This window comes from Theobroma cacao, chromosome 1 (assembly GCF_000208745.1).
Source record: "Theobroma cacao cultivar B97-61/B2 chromosome 1, Criollo_cocoa_genome_V2, whole genome shotgun sequence".
Classification (NCBI taxonomy): domain Eukaryota; kingdom Viridiplantae; phylum Streptophyta; class Magnoliopsida; order Malvales; family Malvaceae; genus Theobroma; species Theobroma cacao.
The window spans coordinates 27,809,801-27,828,961 of NC_030850.1; the positions used below are offsets into that span (position 1 = coordinate 27,809,801).

Below are 19,161 nucleotides of genomic sequence, written 5' to 3' on the forward strand. Positions count from 1 at the left end.
GCATATCAATTGAAACATGAATAATGTATACAAAATCTGAAATCAATAAGCTGATTGATAGCTGCTGGAACTTTGCTAAAAATTTAACAACACTTAGTGCTAAAAATTTAATGACAAATTTGTTAATACTTACTTGCTGCAAATCACTCTACATTGATGCACATATGTATACTCTAAATGTACAATGTCATTTTCTATTTGACAAGAATAAAATTGGCTGAAACAAAATAAGAAAAATATGCACACATTAAGAGGGAGCTTATACTTAGGGAAAGCAATCCTTAATTCTTGCAGAAAACTAAAAAGAATTTAAAATGACACTATACTGTTAATCAATGAGTGTTTTGTCATCATAAAAAATGGGGAGATTGTTGGCTCCATTAGTTTTTGATGATAATAAAACATTCCTATTTATTTGTGTCTAATTCCTTTATTTGAGTGTGCAAGAAATTAATATATGAAATTAATTTCTTAAATCTTCAAAGAGTATTTTGAAAGAAAAAGAAGGATAAAATCAACAAAATGTAACTGAATAACAATGAGGAAGCTTATTTGTGAAACAAAGAAGAACATTGATTAACCAAATTTCAAATTGGAGAAATGACAGGCTGAAGAGTTTGAAAAACAGAACCAACTTAGTCAACCAAGTCAGTCGACTAAGTGTCCTCTACCAGAATCTGTAAACCAGAAATAAAATCAACTTAGTCAACCAAGTTAGTCGACTAAGAACTTTCTGTCTGCAATTTGAACCAGAGCACTACAAGACAGATTAATGATTAGAACTCATCTTCAATTGTTTCCAACAGATATAAATTGCCAAACTGCCATCAGAGTTGCATCTCCAAGTATAAAAGGGTCTTCCAACAATGAGAAACAAGTTCTTTTGAAGCCTTGAATGAGATTTGAGCTATAGAAAGTTGAAAAACCAGAAAAGCTTCATTGCACTTGTCTAAACTTTAACGCTTACTCTTTGCATCTGTGATTAGCACTCAATCTTGTACAAATCAGATCATCCAATGATCATAGGTACTTTCTTTTACCATTTCTTCTTGTATACTTAGAGTGAGAGAGTCACTCTAAGGGGTTGTTTAAGCTTGGAAAAGCTTGAATGTTATAGGTTGTGGTTGAGCCTTGGAAAACCACTTTGGGTTTTAGTTTAGCCCGGGAAAAACTAGTGTAAAGGTTGTGGCTGAGCCTGTGAAAAGCCACTGTAAAAGCTTGGTGGAAGCTTGTGAATTTCACTATTTTAGTGATTTGGTTTGGAAAATACTTGGTTGGATAATCAAGGTAGTGGATGTAGGTCTTGGACTGAACCACTATAAATTGCTATCCATTGTTTACTCTGTTTTTATTTTCTTTGTTCTGAAAATTAGTTCCACACCTTGTCAAGAGCCAAATTGTGCTAATCACCCCCCCTCTAGCATATATCAACGGGACCAACATGAATCACATCATTACTGTTGGAGATGTCTTTATTTGACAGTGAAACACCAGCCATTAGGTTATCCGGATTGTTTGGGAGGAATCTATAGAACATGCTTTGGATTTATTTCTTTCATAATTTCTTAAACTCCTTTGACCTCATGATCCATTCAAACTCCTCACTAGAGTGCAATCACCATCATGTACATTTAAATGGTCACTTTCATCTTCGATTCCCTTATCATCTTGCAAGCTCTCTTCATGAGAATTAAGGTTGCCTGAAAGTTGGTTGTGGGATGGAAAAACTTTTTATTGCTAAAATTGGCTAGAGCTACTTTGGATTTGCTCACTCAGGTTGATTGGTGTGTTTGGCTTTTGGTTTGATAGGTAGGAGTGGCGATTGTGTCACGGCTTAAAGGAGCCAAGTTGTAGCAAAAACCCTTAGGTTGTAGAATTTTTTGTTGCTTTAGTTGGGGGATTTTTTATTGTTGAGATTTTACTGTTAAGTTAAATTTTCATGGACTTCATCTTTATAAACTTTAGATGTTTGAGAGTTTAAGTGTTCATCATTCTTTGGTGCAAGATGGGCTTAAATTGAACTTGGTAAGTCTAGTTGTCTTAGCACTCCTATATTTGATTCAATCAACCTTTTGGATAGCCCAACACTGTTTTCATTCATTAGAGACCTCTATTCATCTAGGCTTGAGGTGTTTGAGCCCATTGAATTATAATTGGTGGGTTCTGATGAGTGGGCTATATCCTTTCCTTTATTTAATTTTGATTTTCCTCTTTTCTCAACTATTAGAATAGAACCACCCACCTCCGTTTCTCCATCTTCAAGATGTAGGTTACCCACAGTAGAGGATTTAGACAATGAAGAAAATCACTAAGCCCCTCGTCCCCACATGACTAAACTGAAAAATCGAGGACACTATCCAACTCAAATTCTTGAACATTGACTAAATGCACTTGGTTACCTATTACCAAATGTATAACTTCAATAATTTTGTGCTTTGCATTAGTCATGACCAACATCAAACCTCTTTCAAATGAGTGCATTTTTGTGGTTTCATCCCCTAGATAGACAAACTCACTCCATAGCTTAGCAATATTTTAATATGTCTGCATGTTCCAAGCATGTATAGGAATCATTGAACAAGAGAGCCAGCATCTACGATTGCTGAAGCTAATATTTATGCTCCAAGGTTCAATGTTATCAAACCATTCATCAAGCCATATCTAACCATCTTTCCTTACCTTCAACAAACATCGATTCATTAAGCAAAACTTTTAAAAATTGAGAACTTTTGATTTTCCTTATGCTGACATCAACGTGTCCCTTCTTTTTTTAGCAAAAAAAAACAATAGTTTAAGGCTCTAGGGAATTACAACTAACACCTACCAAACATCTTTTCAACCAGTGCAGAGCTTCATTATTGATGTAGCCATTGCAAAGCTTGTGGCTTTTTATATCTAGTGGCAGTGGAAGGTGGTTCTCCTCCATGCTTCGATTATAGCGTCAACTTTAATGAACGCTTGAAGATATGATCGTTTTGGCATTTTCTATTGTGGCCATTTTATTAAAAGCAGGGGCTTGACTTGTGCTTCTTTGTTTAGTTACCAACCGAGGCCTTAGTTGGTTAACTATCCACTGATCATCTTACCTTTCGAATGAAGTACTTTGGAATTGTGTTTCGCTAGAAAAGCTCCAATGTTTAGATTGAAAAATCAAACTCCATGAAAGTGTTGGATGGCTTTCTGAGCCTTGACCCTTGTTTGGAAGCATACAAAAGCTACATAATAAATCTACTTTTGACTTGAAATCTTTGACCAAATTTCTTATAAAATTGCAAACAGATTAGTCAGTTCATTAGCATCATTGACTACATAAAACTTTAATGTAATTAGTACAAGAAGTAAAAATTTTTGACATTTCAGTGAATAATGACACCACTATACTATATATATATCTGCTTCTGTATGGATGTATGTATATATGTATAATATGATTTGGATTTAGGATATCCTAAAAGTGATATTCAAAATTTACCCGAACCCAAATCGAATGTTAAAAACGTTATCCGAATAAACAAACCCTATGTTATTGAGTTGGGTACCCACGAATACCCATATAACACCAATCCATTTACATCCCTATGCACTTTTCAATTCATTGTCATAGTGGAAAGACCTATACTATTTTATTATTTAATTTGAAAAGAATTAAATTCAAAGTATACTCTAAAATTTTTGTAATTGACTTTTCAATAAATGGAAGCATAATTGTCACATTCTTTGCTAAATAGAATTTGTCATGTTTGTTTGTTGTTTCATGTGATTTAACGTAATGAACAAATCAAATAGTAGTAGACACTCTAGGACCAAATTAGTGAAAAACAAAAGGCAAGTAAAAATGCGAGGGATAATACTATGTTGACCGTAAATTGCCCCACACCCACAGCTAGTCTTGGATTTGCAAGCAGGCCAATGTCCCTCAAGACCATAACTAACCTCAACCGATTATACATACAGCCAAGACCTTTTGTACAACCTCAAACACTATCTCAACAAATCCAAACCATAGTTGATCAAATAAAAAAATGTTCCAACTTAAACCAACTAGAAACAATATATGCCACCATGATCAAAACAAATGCAAACCAAGACTGCTTCTTAACGAACCAATTCGTCAGTGCATGCGCCACTTTTTGCCGTATGGATTATGCAATTTTAGCCTTTACCCAAATGCAAAAACCCAATGTTTTTGTCTATAATGCATTAATTAAAGGCCTTGTGCATTGTCATAACCCGTTCCAAGCTTTAGATTATCACAAACATATGCTGAGAGCTGGAGTTTGGCCCTCAAGTTTCACGTTTTCTTCGTTAGTTAAGGCTTGTGGTTTGGTTTCTGAATTGGGGTTTGGAGAAAGTGTCCATGGCCAAGTTTGGAAACATGGTTTTGAGTCACATGTCTTTGTCCAAACTGCTTTGGTTGATTTTTATGCGAATGTTGGAAAATTTGCTGAATCCAAAAGGGTGTTTGACGAAATGCCCGATAGAGATGTATTTGCATGGACTACGATGGTTTCGGGTTTTTTAAAGGCCGGGGATTTGGTTTCTTCGAGGAGGCTGTTTGATGAGATGCCTGAAAGGAATACCGCCACGTGGAATGCAATGATTGATGGGTATGCAAGAGTAGGGGATGTGGAGTCAGCTGAGTTATTTTTTAATCAAATGCCTGTAAAGGATATCATTTCTTGGACTACTATGATCAACTGTTATTCCAAGAACAAGCAATTCAGAGAAGCATTAGCTGTTTTTGAGGAAATGAGGAGAAATAAGGTTAGTCCAGATGAAGTGACCATGGCAAGTGTTATTTCAGCTTGTGCCCATCTCGGAGCGCTTAATACGGGAAAAGAAATACATCACTATGTGATGCAAAATGGATTTTATCTTGATGTTTATATAGGGTCTGCATTGGTTGATATGTATGCTAAATGTGGAAGTTTAGAGAGGTCACTTTTGGCGTTCTTTAAATTAAGAGAGAAAAATCTGTTTTGTTGGAATTCAGTAATTGAAGGGCTTGCTGTTCATGGTTATGCACAGGAAGCACTGGCAATGTTTGACAGTATGGAGAGGCATCATGTCAAACCAAATGGGGTTACTTTTGTTAGTGTTCTTAGTGCCTGCACTCATGCAGGACTTGTCGAGGTGGGCCGTCAGAGGTTTTTAAGCATGACTCGTGATTATTCAATCCCCCCTGAAGTTGAACATTATGGATGTATGGTTGATCTATTAAGCAAAGCTGGGTTGCTTGAAGATGCACTATTCTTGATAAGAAGCATGAAGTTGGAACCAAATCCTGTTATTTGGGGTGCATTATTAGGTGGGTGTAAGCTTCATAGGAATTTGGAGATTGCTCAGTTTGCTGTGAATGAACTGATGGTTTTGGATCCACACGATAGTGGCTACTACACCCTTTTACTTAACTTGTATGCTGAAGTCAATCGATGGGCCCAGGTTACAAAGATCAGGCAGATGATGAGAGAATTAGGTGTTAAAAAGGGATGTCCTGGATCCAGTTGGATTGAAATGGAGAGCGAAATTCATCAGTTTGCAGCATCTGATAAATCCCACCTGGCTTCAGATGAGATCTACTCGATTCTGGCCGAATTAGATTTACAACTGAAGCTAGCTGGCTATGTTTCTGATGAACTGGGGTCTATATATTAGAAGTTTAATCTTCATGAGAGGAAATGACATCTAAAACAAACTGCAGATTGTGAAAGTTCACATGCCATATGCATATGATTGACGCTTTGCAAAGAAAGGCTCTAAATAGGGCTCTAGTGAAGCAGAGTCAAGCTAGCCGGAAAAAGATGTAGTTGGAAGGGCTTGTGTACTGGTAAGCTCTTGAAAAGACGTAATCAGACTATCCATTTTTGGTTGACTGTTAATAACATATGACTGGTGGAATAACTAAGTACGGTTGATGCTGGGATTTACACATTCCTTTTTCTCCCATAAGCAGTTTCTTGTAGAGAGTAGGAAATGGGATGGAAGGTCAGATTTGGTGCTTGGAATACAATTGAAAACGGAGACCAGAAGATAACGAGCTGATAAATGAGTAAAATGCAGGTCATGCAAATTAAGTCCTCTGCTGGAAGTTAAACCAAAAGATGATTCTGGTGTTCAGAGAGTATGGTCCCTTGGTTAATATCATGAAAAGATGACTGTATAGTTGGATGCTTCACTGAGCTTGGATAAACTGTATCTGCTGGTCATTTTTAAACACCAGACATGAAGAATTGTGGCAGACTTCCTATTTGAGAAACATATAATGAGCCTTGACTGTTTACATGCTTGAAGTAGATCAGACATAAATCCTAGTACTGTTTCCGCGATTTCATCCGCATTGCACCTCTGTATTTGAAAGCATTGCGTTCTTGCTTAGCTGCTTTGCAAAGTGGTAATTCCAAAAGTCAAACTCTCTTGGCTTAGCTTGTTCATTTTTTTTAATTCATAATTCAACTTTAATCAAGTATCATTGAACTTTCAAGATTTTTATAAAATATCATAAGGCCATAACTGTACCTTGCTCGACTGGTAAAATTTTTCCCTTGTTATTATGGGAAGGCTTTGTTTGTGTAAATCTGACTGTTGAAAGTCGCACAATATCATCATATTACAGGACAGCCTTTTTCTTTTTTTTGTACAAAATAAAAGAAACACCTTTATGTATCACATATTGCATCATACCTTGTGTATCACACAAGTAAACGTGGGTAGCTACCATTGCACCACGCAAGAAGACAATAGAAAAAACTTTGGGAAATTCAACGAGGGAGTGCCTACCTCCTTGGAATGAGGGATACACAAGGAAATAACGTGGTGCTTACAAAAGATGTAATGTGTCTTTGAAGCAAATGGTAAATAGTGTTTGATAAAGATTCTAACATGGGCTGAGATTCTTAACCCCGGAAGTCTACTCCTCTCCAATAATTCTATTGTAAAGTTCTTGATCAATCAGTCAATCAAATGGAAACCATCCCTGCAGTGAGTCTACAGCCGTCTAGGTGAAGGTGACTATGCAAAACAATTTAAGGAATTCCTTGAGATGAAGGCTGGAGTGAAAGGGGTTGTAGACTCTGGAGCGACCTAAAATCTTCATCCATCCACCAGAGAACCGACCGAAATCAACATCGGAAGGCGGCAGTGAAAGTTGTCTCCCAGTCCCAATAATCGATTTTGAAGGGTTAGAAAATGGGAAGCGAATGGAGATTGTGAAGGAGATACGTGAAGCAGCATCAACATGGGGCCTCTTCCAAATGGTCGACCGTGGAGTTCCACATGCCACAATGGATAAACTGTTGGATAGCGTGCGTCAGTTTCACTAGCAACCCTTGGAGGTGAAAGAGGAATGGTACTCGGATGATGGAACAAGAAAAGTCAGGGTCTATGGCAATGGATATTTCACTGCATCCAGGGCGGCATATTGGAAGGACACTTTTTATCTTTCTTGAAGCACAACAACTCGAGAAAGAACCAAGTTCCTCAAGTTTGTAGGGAAACTTTCCAGTTAAAACTTAAAAGATATACTAGTATTAATCATGATTAATATTACTAGGAAGATTGTTTTTAATTTCTTTGTTTCCAGAGAGACTGTTAATGAGTACGCCAAGTGTGTGATGCGATGCGACTTAAGGAGACAGTTGCATCTTTCTTCTTTCCAAGTACCGCTAACCAGGCGAAACCATATGGACCAATTAAGGAGCTCCTGTCTGGGAAAGATCCACCCATACACAGGGTAACTAGTGTTGAAGAATATGTAGCTTATCACAGGTCAAAAGGGCCAACCGCATCAGCATCCCTTCCTCATTTCAAGCTCTCGCCATAACTCTTGTCAAGGGAAGGAAAACTATTGGTTTCCTATTCTGTCACTGTTTTGCTTAAATAAGAGGGTTCCGGCTTGTAAATGCTTGGAAACCATCCCTGGTTCGTAACACTTTTAAGTGACATTTGACTTAATTTTGTTTCGCTAAATTTCCAATATGGCAATACCTGATTTCTAAATCCTGGAACCAGAATTTAAGAATTTCTTTTACCCTGCCTGTTACAAGTTTAGGAATCTGAAAAAGAACATTAACTCCTCGTTCTTCATCCTCGACATCATTTCAGAGCAAACATGCATCATCAGGAGCATGTTCATCTCGACTTCCAAAGCAACCTATTGAATAATGAGCTTCTTACAAGGGACTAGAAAGAAAGTGCAGAAGGAAACAAAAATGGGCGGTGATTACATAGTGTAATACATTAGAGTTGAAGATACCATCCATTATTAACAATTTCTCAATCAAATGCAAAGAAACCAGGGGCTAGATGGAAGTAATTGAGGAAATGAAAAACACAAAAAAGACAAGGCCATATTGAACAAGTGTCTGAGGTAAGTGAGAAACACTGTACTGTACCTAAGGTCAGGCTACTTTCACGAACACACAACTGAAAGAAACCCATCATATTGAAACAAATGATGAATCCAACACCCTGATATAACTTGCAATACATGCTGTCCTCTTTTTGAGAAAAACAAAAACCATTTTGCTTTTTGAAGAGAATGATCAGATAGAGCTAATACTAAGATGCCATCATTACGGCTATCAAACCAATAGGGAAACAATATCACAATCATCATTTCATTCTCCCAAAACCATAAGTCCTTCTCAAACGTATATCAATGAAATGGGTAACAAAGTTTTGTTAGGAGATCCAGAAAGCAAGCGGAAAAACCTTACAACCAGAGAGTAAAATAGCAACGTTTCAAAACTGTCAAGAACACCAGCGAATATCGAATGCTTGCATACAAAAAAACAGGGTGGGGGTGGTGAAACCAAAATTTTGCAAAGGTTAAGAGAATGATCAGATAGAGCCAATACATTGTAGTTGCCATCATCACGGCAATCAAACCAATAGGGAAACAATTCAGTTCATCATCTCATTCTCCAAACACCTTAAAATCACACCAAATATGTTACCAGAGCTAAAAACATAAACTAAAAGAAACAACCCAAGTAAAACTACGAACAAAACGGCTTGTTGCGACTTCTTCAGTCTTGGGCATAAAACCCTAGCAACAACGACGAATTTATAGCAAGTGCGTGGAAATAATACCGTGAGACAATCTGGCGGACTTAGATATAGGCCCAAAAGCATAAAAAGCTTATGGCCCAAAACCCACTAATGGAATGACCGTAATACCCTCTTCCGAACAACCTTCGCCTTCACTCTGCCAGAGTTTTCGCCGCCACGGAGAATGGGCCGAGCGCCACGTGTCAGGCTCTTTAAGAACCGCCGCTTATATCTGCTACTTCTACTTTTTCTGTTTTCTTCTGTCTTTGGTAATGGCTAACCAATTTGCCAAACGCTTCTTACGCAATCTCTGTAAGTATTTTGCTTCAGCTCTTTTTTTAATCCACCTCTTTATATTTTTAAGAACTTAAATTTCACGCATTCTCATTTCTAATGCAATTGCTTTTTGGGTTTTTGAATGAAAACCAAACTGTTAGTAAAAATCTGAACTTTTGTGCAGTTTTGATGGCAACAGAGTAAGAATTCTTGAAGCTTTACGAGGAAACATTCAATCTTTCTTGTTTTGGTTTTTTTTTTTTTAATATTGGGTTTTGTTTTTTTGGTGGCTCGGATGCAGACTATACCAACATTTTGATTAAAAGACAGAAACTTTATGGTAGATTTGTGTACGGTATTCTTAACCGGTGTCAGTCACAATGGTCAAAAGCAGACGGAATAAAAGAACTAAATAAAGAGAAAGAGGCAAAAGATGAGGCTCAAGTTTCTTTGAAGCCTGAAGTTAATGAGAAAGCAGGTTATGATACCAGATTATTCAAATATAGTTCCGGTGATGAAGATTATATTGGTGATACCAAGTGGAAATTAGAGCTTGCTTGGCTCACAAAGGCTCTTGAGCCAGCTCTTCAATTGTGTAGGTGGGCTCTGCCAATAGGTCTGTTTTATGTTGATTCATGTCCCATAATCTTGTTAGCTAAATTGATTACCGCGTTTTTTGATTGGAAACTTGAGATCATGAATATACTTATTTAATAACTAGTTATAAAGTTTCATTGCATTTGGAATAGCCATTTGTCACTCTAGTCTTTTCCAATCTGGCTTTGTGGTTAAGAGGGTTTTCTTGAATTTAATTCGTATATTGCAGGAAATGAGTTAGGGGATAAACCCCCGCCTAGCACTCGATCTGTTTCAGAAATTATATCAAGCATTCAGCGTAGTAAAATTGGAATTGAAGGTTGGAGCTTGAGTGATCTTACCATAGGCCTATATCTTATATACCTTCGTCAGGCGTCTTTGAATCCATTTGAGGATGTTAAGGGTGTAAAGATCACATCGGATTCAATTGTAATTACTGAACCCTTGTTTTAAGTGCCTCTGCAAAGAGTTTTTTATTTTTCAGATAGGTATGACAAAGAACCTTATTAAGATGGTTTTGTGATGTAGGTCCAAGATCTGATATACCATATTGAATTAGCAAAAGGATGTTATAAGGATAATGCTGCCATCCTCGCAAGGACCAGCATGCTTAGAGAATGCAATGTTTTGAAATTTGTAAAGAACTCCAGTGTAATGAGGCCTGGTTATTATATAGGAATTGATCCACGAAAGAAACTTGTAATATTTGGAATCCGTGGAACTCATACTGTTTATGACCTTATAACTGATATTGTTTCTTCAAGTGATGGAGAGGTCACATTTGAAGGCTATTCAACTCACTTTGGCACAGCTGAAGCTGCTCGTTGGTTTCTTCACCATGAAATGGGAACGATAAGAAAGTGCTTGGAGAAATATGAGGTGGTTAAATTTTGTTGTGTCTGTTTTGCAATATTTTAATTCTGTTTTAGGCTTTTCTGAATACCCCTACCCCTTCCCCTGCCCTCTTCATTCCTGCCCTGCTCCTCCCCTTCTACTGTACTTGCTAATTTTAAACCCAAAGTTTTGTTTTCATAGTTGTAGTGAGCCTAATTCATTTACAGGGATTTAGGTTAAGGCTGGTGGGGCATTCTCTTGGAGCTGCAACAGCTTCTTTACTAGCAATAATGCTACGTAAAAAGTCACAAATGGAGCTGGGGTTTAGCCCTGACATTGTCTCTGCTGTTGGATATGCAACTCCTCCTTGTGTTTCCAAAGAACTTGCTGAAAATTGCTCTGATTTCGTTACAACTATTGTAATGCAGGTAAGCCCAATTCATCTGCTTATACATTGTAGAAGCTTCTTTTATTGAAAAATGTTCTTCTATCAAATTGGAGTATCCCAGTTTAGTAGTTTTCCTTGTTGTATATCTTTTGACTTCTTTTTCTCAAGGCTTTATGTTTTTCCTTGCATACAGGATGACATTGTGCCTAGACTGAGTACATCATCTCTAGCAAGGCTGAGGAATGAAATTCTTCAAACAGACTGGTAAGCATGCAAATGTTGTCTAATTAACATTTGTATTTTTCTCCTGATGTTTAATTTATGAGACTTGAAACAAAAGAACCTCATGAAAGTAGATGCTTACTTATTGGATAAAAGCATTGTGAGTAGCAGAAATCCTACAAACCCAATTTATCATTGATGTCAGGGGATCATTTTCACAACAAAACAGCTTGCATTTAAATTTCGAACGGCTTGAATATTAGCTAACTTTTAACTCGCTTATTTAGGATTTAAAGTTTTTTCTTTTTTTTTTTTTGTCATTTTGATGATGTTGAAAAGCAAAATCATTTTGTTTTTCTTTTAATTCTCTTCGGATAAACCTTTAATAGCCAACCTAATCCTGGTTCTCTAAAATAATTGATTACCCTTATATGCTTTGCTTTTAATTTTAAATAATTTGTCAGTTTAAAATAACAAAATGTTGCAGTGATGATCATTTTTTAATTGATATGCCCAATTTTTTATGTTTTCTTCCATGTGCCTAATTCCTTGGAATTATATCAATGTCTGAAATATAGGCCAATTGCCTTGTTATGTGAAGGTAATCTGGTTAAGAAAAAGGAAACTTATTATCCTGCTGTTAAATTTTTTTATAACATACATTATGAGTGGTTCAAGTGATGTCAAGAGAAGCAAAATTTATCATTCTTGTTTCTAGAGTTGATTTATGAAAAAAAGGTGGAGAGTGATAGAGAGACTGAAAAGAATAAAAAATCAATATGCAGCTGAAAGGGGCTCGGTCTCATGGTTTCTAAGGCCACGAATTAGAAAGAATGGCTTGTTCTTGGCTATCATTGTTATCCCTACCCAATAAAAATCAATCCTAGCCCTTATAATAAATAATGATTACAATGCGCTGACCAGCTTGCAAAGAATGGAGTCAATTAAGAGGAAAATGTTGCTGTTTTTGAGCTGCCCCTGATTGCATTTTGTTAAATGTTTTAGCTGAGGATTGGTGTTTCTTTTCCTAAGGGCTGATGACCCAGAGGATATTCCCCAACTGTTTTTGCTTTGAATGAATTTTTCTTTTCTGACCAAAAAAGAAACCTAAAAAGACAAAAATCCTTACAAATAAAATCTGCTACAGTATATTGAACCGTGTTGCATTGGTTCTTTGCTATTAAAAGTTCTTTTATAGGTTTTATGAACCATATGAGGGAATTGGGGGCTATTGAACAGTTTGTTTGGCAATATAAGTTGTAATAGAAGTGAAGAGTAAGAGAGAAATTAAGAGAAATGAGTTTGATGCAAATTAAAGTTCTTTCCAAATTTTTGGAGTTAAAAGAAGTGATGCAGTGATTCTATGATGATAGAAGTTTCTATCCACTCAATGTTCATAAACTTGATGCTTATAATTATAGAGCCGCAAAAATTAGAATGATATTCTCATTTCTTTATTTCCAGTTTTGTAGAGCTCTCCTCCTTATGTTATCTAAACAAGAGGATTTGTTGAATATTTTTTATTTCAGTTTCCTCAACAAAAGACACTGTTAACATTAGTGCTTTTATTGAGAAGTGGAGTTTGAGTTCTTAGCCTTTTGTATCTGAGTAAGATCAGGGAACTTTCATGTTCAGAAAGCACTTGTACTGACCGCGTAGGAGTACTTTATGGGGTGAACTTAACCTGTTTGTTTTATCAAGTGTTTTCCAGTTATTCAAAGTTACTGGTTTATTTGTGCATGAATGTAAAATAGTATCTAGAGGAGATGATACAATAAGCTGCATCAAGCAACTGATCGTTTTCTTATATATTTTAATAATTATTATGTCTTGTATAGAAGTGGTTATTCTTTGTCGGTTTTGGTGTTTCAAGCTGGAAATTAGATGCACATGGAAATTGTGACAATGAGAAGTTTAATTTTATTCATCTGTCTTTACAGGATGAGTGTGGTGGAGAAAGCAGACTGGAAAAACTTAATAGATCTGGTTACAAATGCAAAACAGGTTGTATCCTCTGTACAAGATGTAGCTCGGAAACTTGCTGATTATGCAAATTTCAAAAGCAAGAAAGAATCTTCTGGTAAGTGTAGCGCCCATAATCTAGTTGTAGCACCCAACTATAAATTGTATGTTTTGTTACTTTGAAATCTTCCTTATTTGACAACTGCTGTCAATCTGGTAGGTTTTCTAACCTGCTATATGTGCCTTCAATATTGTTATCATAGTTGACTGCATTCTCTTGCCCATACTTCTTTTCATACTTAATAGGTTTCTGGGAAGGTGAGTAGTCACCTTGGAGAAGGCATGTATAAAAGAACAAGCTTTAATTTGCGAAATTTGTGTCTTTCTTTAACATATGCTGTTTCAATCTATTTGAACAGACAGTCCCATCGAAGAGGAATCAACTTCGGTCCTTTTGGCCTCTAAATCGAAAGCAAATAATGTTGCTGAACTTAAAAAAGATGAAGGTGCCCATGCAGTGCCAGAGGAGTTATTTGTTCCAGGGACTGTTTACTATCTGAAGAGGAATGTAGATAATCATGCTGAAAGCAGCAATAACAGGGGCAGGGAATATTTCAGTCTTTGGAGGAGACATCCAGGTGAACATTTCCAGAGGATAGTGCTCTCAAGCAACTTACTCTCTGACCACAGATGTGATAGCCACTATTATGCTTTACGAGATGTTCTGAAAGGTTTGCCTATGTCCCATGATGGAGGCATTTAGATAGGATGATGCTAAAAGTTTTAACTTTAACGTTCTGTAAATTGTTAATAATCATATGTTCATATTGAGGCAGTTCTATGCATTTTTGCAGAGAAAGGTATAGTGCAGGTGCAATTATACCGCTTGTAATGTGTTCATGTTCCTAAATTTGGTAGAACTAAAATCATTATCCAATTGATCTTTAGTAGTGGAAAAACATATTTCTGAGGGAAAATCTAAAAAAAGAATTCTCTTTTTCTGTTTTCTATGAAAATTATTCGAGTCATATGCCCTTACGGAAGGGCGTGCTGCCAAGTGCTTAAATTTCCTCAAATGCGACACCCTTGCTAGTAGCCGTACTGTTTGGCGAAGGGATGGCTACTGCAGGTTGCAACAGCCTGCTCCTCTCTCTTTGCTTCAGGGGATACTGGTTCTTGGAGAAATGCTTTTATAGGTACAATCAAGAAGTTGTAATGTGTGCTTGAAAGCGGGTTTGTGACCTGGCCAATATTTGTTATTGGGGGCTGCCTCTAAGGTTACAACCCCAGTGTATCCCCTGCTTTATCAAAAAGCCCTGCCCTTTCTGCGCTGCAGTGAAGTTGAGAAATTCTTCCAGAAATATCCTAGCAGTTGCGCTCGCCTAGCCTGAAACGAATTCGAATGTTAGCATGGAAATTTCTTTTAAAATGGAACGTAAGCTATCCAATATATGATAGTATATTTCATATATAATGATCACAAGGTTCCCCACCATTCCCTACCTGAAAAAAGGTGTGGCTGAGCAGAAATTGGCGGTAGTCAATTGCACCTTAGGCTATATCCTAGGGTGGTGTAGCATCCAAGGTAAAGTAGAAAACCACGCCTGATACGCATGAATATCTATATAAAAAAAAGCTTGGGTGCAGTAAACAATTTTTGCTTAAAGGACACATTTTCCTCAATGTACCAAACAGTAATTTAAAAAAAAAAAAAGGGCCTGGATAAAAATTTAAGTAGTATTGACTACACTTTTGGAAGCGTCCTATTTGTTCCTTATTGTGAGAAAAGAGACGTTCAACTCCAAACTGGCCCTTCCGCGTTTGTTGCTTGTCTTCATCTTCAAAGAATGACATTTTTCTTCTTACTTGAGTTGGGTCACTTGTTTGCACCCCAACAAAATTTCTGTGCTTTTCTCTGATATTTTTTAGAGCAAATGCTGGATCGACTTTTCTGGACAAAGAGTGAGGATTTGTTATGTGGAAGGAAACGTTAGGGAATCAGACTTGAACATTATTATATCCATATTTTATCATGTTCATTAAGCAACAGGTTTGTCAAGGACTGCACTTTTGGACACATTGCCAACCCATTTCAGAATCATCCCGAAAGTATGTATTATTAACAAAGCATTGGGATAAATTAACTTATATATATATTCTGGTCGGAAGAAAGTTGTGTGTACTTCAAAGGCCAAGATCCAAAGAAAAAATGCTGGAAAATTCATATAAGAAGCAGTGAAGATAAGAGTTGTGGTGGGGCTTTCCATTCTTCATTAGTCAATATACCCAGAAATAATTTCTCAGCTTTGAAGCAAAACCATAACCTGTTTAAATTTTAAAAATGAAACTAGAAACCAACTATTATACACATTCAGACAAAGCTGTAGGACCAGATTTATCCCATTATGACAGGTTACTTTTTTCGGTCAAATAAGTTATTAACTTGTGTCTTAGACTACATCTCATTACCTTCTCCAGGTTGTCTCCACCTGTGATTAACTTTCTTAGCCATAAAGTTTAATCAGTCCATGGTCAAGGCAAAATAAAACCCTCTCCATTAGCTTCCTTGCATAGACATTAGACAATAACAAAACCATCTCTTTCACTTTCAAATTTCTTTCTTTCTTTTTTTCTTCCTTGTGGCTAGCCCCTCTTGCAATGACGATTCGTGGCCCTAACTGTTAAGCTACCTAGAGACTATTGGCCCCTATTTTATGGTTTGGACTTTGAAATCTTGCTCCCTATTCAAAGTACATCCAAAACTTTTATAACACTTGAATGACTTAAACCGGGCCTCCTAATTACACTTTAAAAAGGGAAAGAAAAAAAAAACACAACAAGACTTATATATATAATTGTGAAAATGAAGCTTTCTGCTTGTGTTTCTCAATCATCATGCAACGACATTTTCGTCGCTACTTAAAATGTTTGGGATCGAAATTGATGTTTGAACGTCTAGAGTAAGTCATAACTCACATGAAAGTTAACATCTTGATAACCCCTATTAAATCAAAGCTTTGATAGGGACCTAATCCATGGTGTAGGAATTTAGATCAAATTAATTATATTTAAGCGTGGTTTTTTGTCCGATTCTTGCTATTTTAATAAGAGATGATATATACATATAGAGAGGCCACATTCTCTTAAGACATTATAGGATACAGCTAAAACTTTTTGTATAGGGGCTGTTTCACTTTTTCTGAGGATGCTACCAAATACTTTTGAGCAGCTTGGTTTGGGTTGTAATTATACAGTTCCGACTCCTGCAAAGCTAGCTTCTATGTCGAAAGGAGTCTTTTACTACATTAAGTTTAAGACTCAACATGGCATTCTAGCTTTTTCCATCAACAGAACACCAACTTTAAAAAAAAAAAGAGAGATATTATAAATGTGTTAGATACTCGAGGGAATTTTGTGATTAAATTATGGAAGATAAGGTTTCTATTAATTTTGAGACAAGTATGTAGAAATTAAACACTAATTGGAATAAAGAAACCCTAGTTTTCTTGCAATGCATCCATTAACACGTAGAATGGCCCCATATGCAACGTGTGTGTCGGCTTGACTGGTCTTTACAGGGATGCAAATGTTAGCATCATTCTCCAACATGGTCTTTGTCCATCAACCAAAACTTGCCTTTCCTCCACCAAAGTTTTGCATTGAGAGCTACATAAAACTTACGCTTGTAGTTTTTCTAATATTTTTTTATTTTGTTCCTGTATTGGTCATTTGAAAAATGTTGGTATTCAAACCACTTGTCATTCGGGGAAGACAAGAAGGGATGGATCACTCAATTTTGATTTGAAAGGATAGAGAGAAAATTCAGGGAGCAAAGCGCCGCTCCAAAATCGTGGAAAATTTTCCCAAAACAGTTGAGACATAATAATGCATGGATGTTGCTAATTGTTGGAATAACATTGCAACATTTCAATGCAGCTTAGCCTTTGTATTGTTTGATGAGGCAAAAATAGTTCTAGTCTCGAGTCTTGGCCTCCCACAGAAAATATTTAATGCACCCAAAAAAACAAAACCCTTAATTACTAAGATGACATAGACCTTTGTTGTCTCCATTAAAAGGTTGTAGGTTGGAAAAAGCTCTGAATATAGTAAATAGCAGCCTAATACCTAGTGATTCATTCCTAAAGTTTGAAATGCTTGTTCTGAGTTTTAACTTGACTCGAGGCTGGTGAAGAGATGGATAAAAAGTTATCTATCTTTTTTTCTAATATATATATATATATTCATTTATATAGTATGGAGTTCAAGCTTTTGTTTAATATATTAAATTATTGGGATATATTGTATGCAAAGGTAGAAGATTTTATCAAATAATGAGCACTTATTATTGTCTACTGTTTAATCATTTTTTTAAGTTTAAGCTCACACTACAAATATAATAAAAGAAACATCCTTATCGACACTATTATTACACAGCTTTTTACTTGTGTTTTAAAAATTTTATTATTTAGACAAATTAATATTATAAAAATATCAACAGAAAAAATATTTATTATGTTTTAAGTGTTTTAATTCAAATTTGATTATAAAGTATTTTAATCTTATTTAATCGAGTCATACAATATATAGTTATAGATTACAAAATAGTCATTAACATCTATAATTAATAATGATTACACAATCATTTTAATTATAAACTTTTCACCGCCTTTGCTTCTTCTTATTCTAATCTCCAAGAAATAGCTCTAAGTCACTTCAAATCAAAATATGGAACATTAATTTTACCATACATCATCACATCACCCAAGATTGCAATAAAACAAAATAAAATTCGTACTTAATAATAAAAAAAATCAATAGTAAAACCCAAGAATAATTTAATTAGTTTGAACAGAGCTAGCCTTGCATCTTTCCTGGTTGTTCTTCTAACATTTTGGTTCAATTTGCCAACAAATTCTCTGTGTTTTTTTCTTTCTTAAAATAAATTTGCTTTATGGGGAGGACCCTTAATTTAACGTTAGCGAGTGGAGGTGACGTGAAGAGTGGGGCCCGCACGTGTAAAAAACAGTGCCCTGACTTCCACTCGTGTGGCGTGTCAACGTCAGAATCAACTGATCGAAGTGTGTGTGCTTTTTTTTGTTAAATGTGCACGTGCACCGCAATCCCGAGGAGTTGTAAATTGTAACGGCTTTGCCTTCCCTTTTCTCTCACCTCTTTTCGGCCTTTACATTTTTGTTTGCATTTTATCAATTACTTTTTCAATTGTTTATGCTTTGCAACCCCCCCGCCCCCGCCCTTTTTGTTTATTGTTCCTTAATTCAGTAAATAAATTTGTTTTCTTTGTTTTAATTTCTGTATGGGATTTGACCCTGCTAGCCACCTACACCTAGCACTTTTATTTTTTTTATGCGAAATTTTAATAGACCAATTATGAAAGGGAAAAATAAAGGAAAATATGAATGCTTATGTCACTTTAATTAATTTCAATATGATGATTTTAGATGATGGGTTTAGATAAAAGCAATTTGGATTTAAACAAAATAGCATTTTGCGGAATCAGTTGGCTATTACAATTTTCATGCTTCATAACAATAAAGAAAAAAAATATAGAACCATCTTTTTTAATCATACAATGTGCTTCTCTCAATATGACTAAATTTTCATTTACGCAGAAATTCAAAGGTTAAAAGAAGGAAAGAGCATGAAAGCATAGTTATCATACCCGAAACACCTTGATGATTAGATGAATTGATTTAATTTTTGATACAAATCGTTTTTTCAATTAGATCGTTTTTTATTTAATTAAAATAAATTCATATTGACCCATTAAATTTTTTTTAAAAAAAAGGATGACTGATTGAGTATTTATTGATGCA

At 35.8% G+C, this 19,161-nt stretch overlaps 2 protein-coding genes across 2 annotated transcripts; both read left to right on the top strand.

The window, feature by feature from the left end:
* On the top strand, positions 3,849 to 6,607 carry LOC18613176 (pentatricopeptide repeat-containing protein At1g06145). Its single transcript, XM_007050279.2, has one exon. The coding sequence runs from the start codon at positions 3,853 to 3,855 to the stop codon at positions 5,653 to 5,655; it is 1,803 nt and encodes a 600-aa protein (XP_007050341.2). The 5' UTR covers positions 3,849 to 3,852; the 3' UTR covers positions 5,656 to 6,607.
* On the top strand, positions 9,150 to 14,297 carry LOC18613178. The gene is made up of 8 exons (XM_007050281.2): positions 9,150 to 9,360; positions 9,626 to 9,940; positions 10,151 to 10,350; positions 10,450 to 10,800; positions 10,983 to 11,183; positions 11,337 to 11,407; positions 13,306 to 13,445; positions 13,747 to 14,297. Exons 1-8 carry the CDS (start codon positions 9,165 to 9,167, stop codon positions 14,088 to 14,090), a joined length of 1,818 nt encoding a protein of 605 aa, XP_007050343.2. The 5' UTR covers positions 9,150 to 9,164; the 3' UTR covers positions 14,091 to 14,297.

What these genes read in the sequence shown, in the direction of transcription:
- LOC18613176 (XM_007050279.2), top strand. Translation starts at nt 3,853, where the DNA reads ATGTTGACCGTAAATTGCCCCACACCCACAGCTAGTCTTGGATTTGCA.
- LOC18613178 (XM_007050281.2), top strand. Translation starts at nt 9,165, where the DNA reads ATGACCGTAATACCCTCTTCCGAACAACCTTCGCCTTCACTCTGCCAG. An exon ending in AGATCACATCGGATTCAATT is followed by an intron (nt 10,351 to 10,449) that starts GTAATTACTGAA and finishes TTTGTGATGTAG; the next exon opens with GTCCAAGATCTGATATACCA. An exon ending in TTACAACTATTGTAATGCAG is followed by an intron (nt 11,184 to 11,336) that starts GTAAGCCCAATT and finishes CCTTGCATACAG; the next exon opens with GATGACATTGTGCCTAGACT.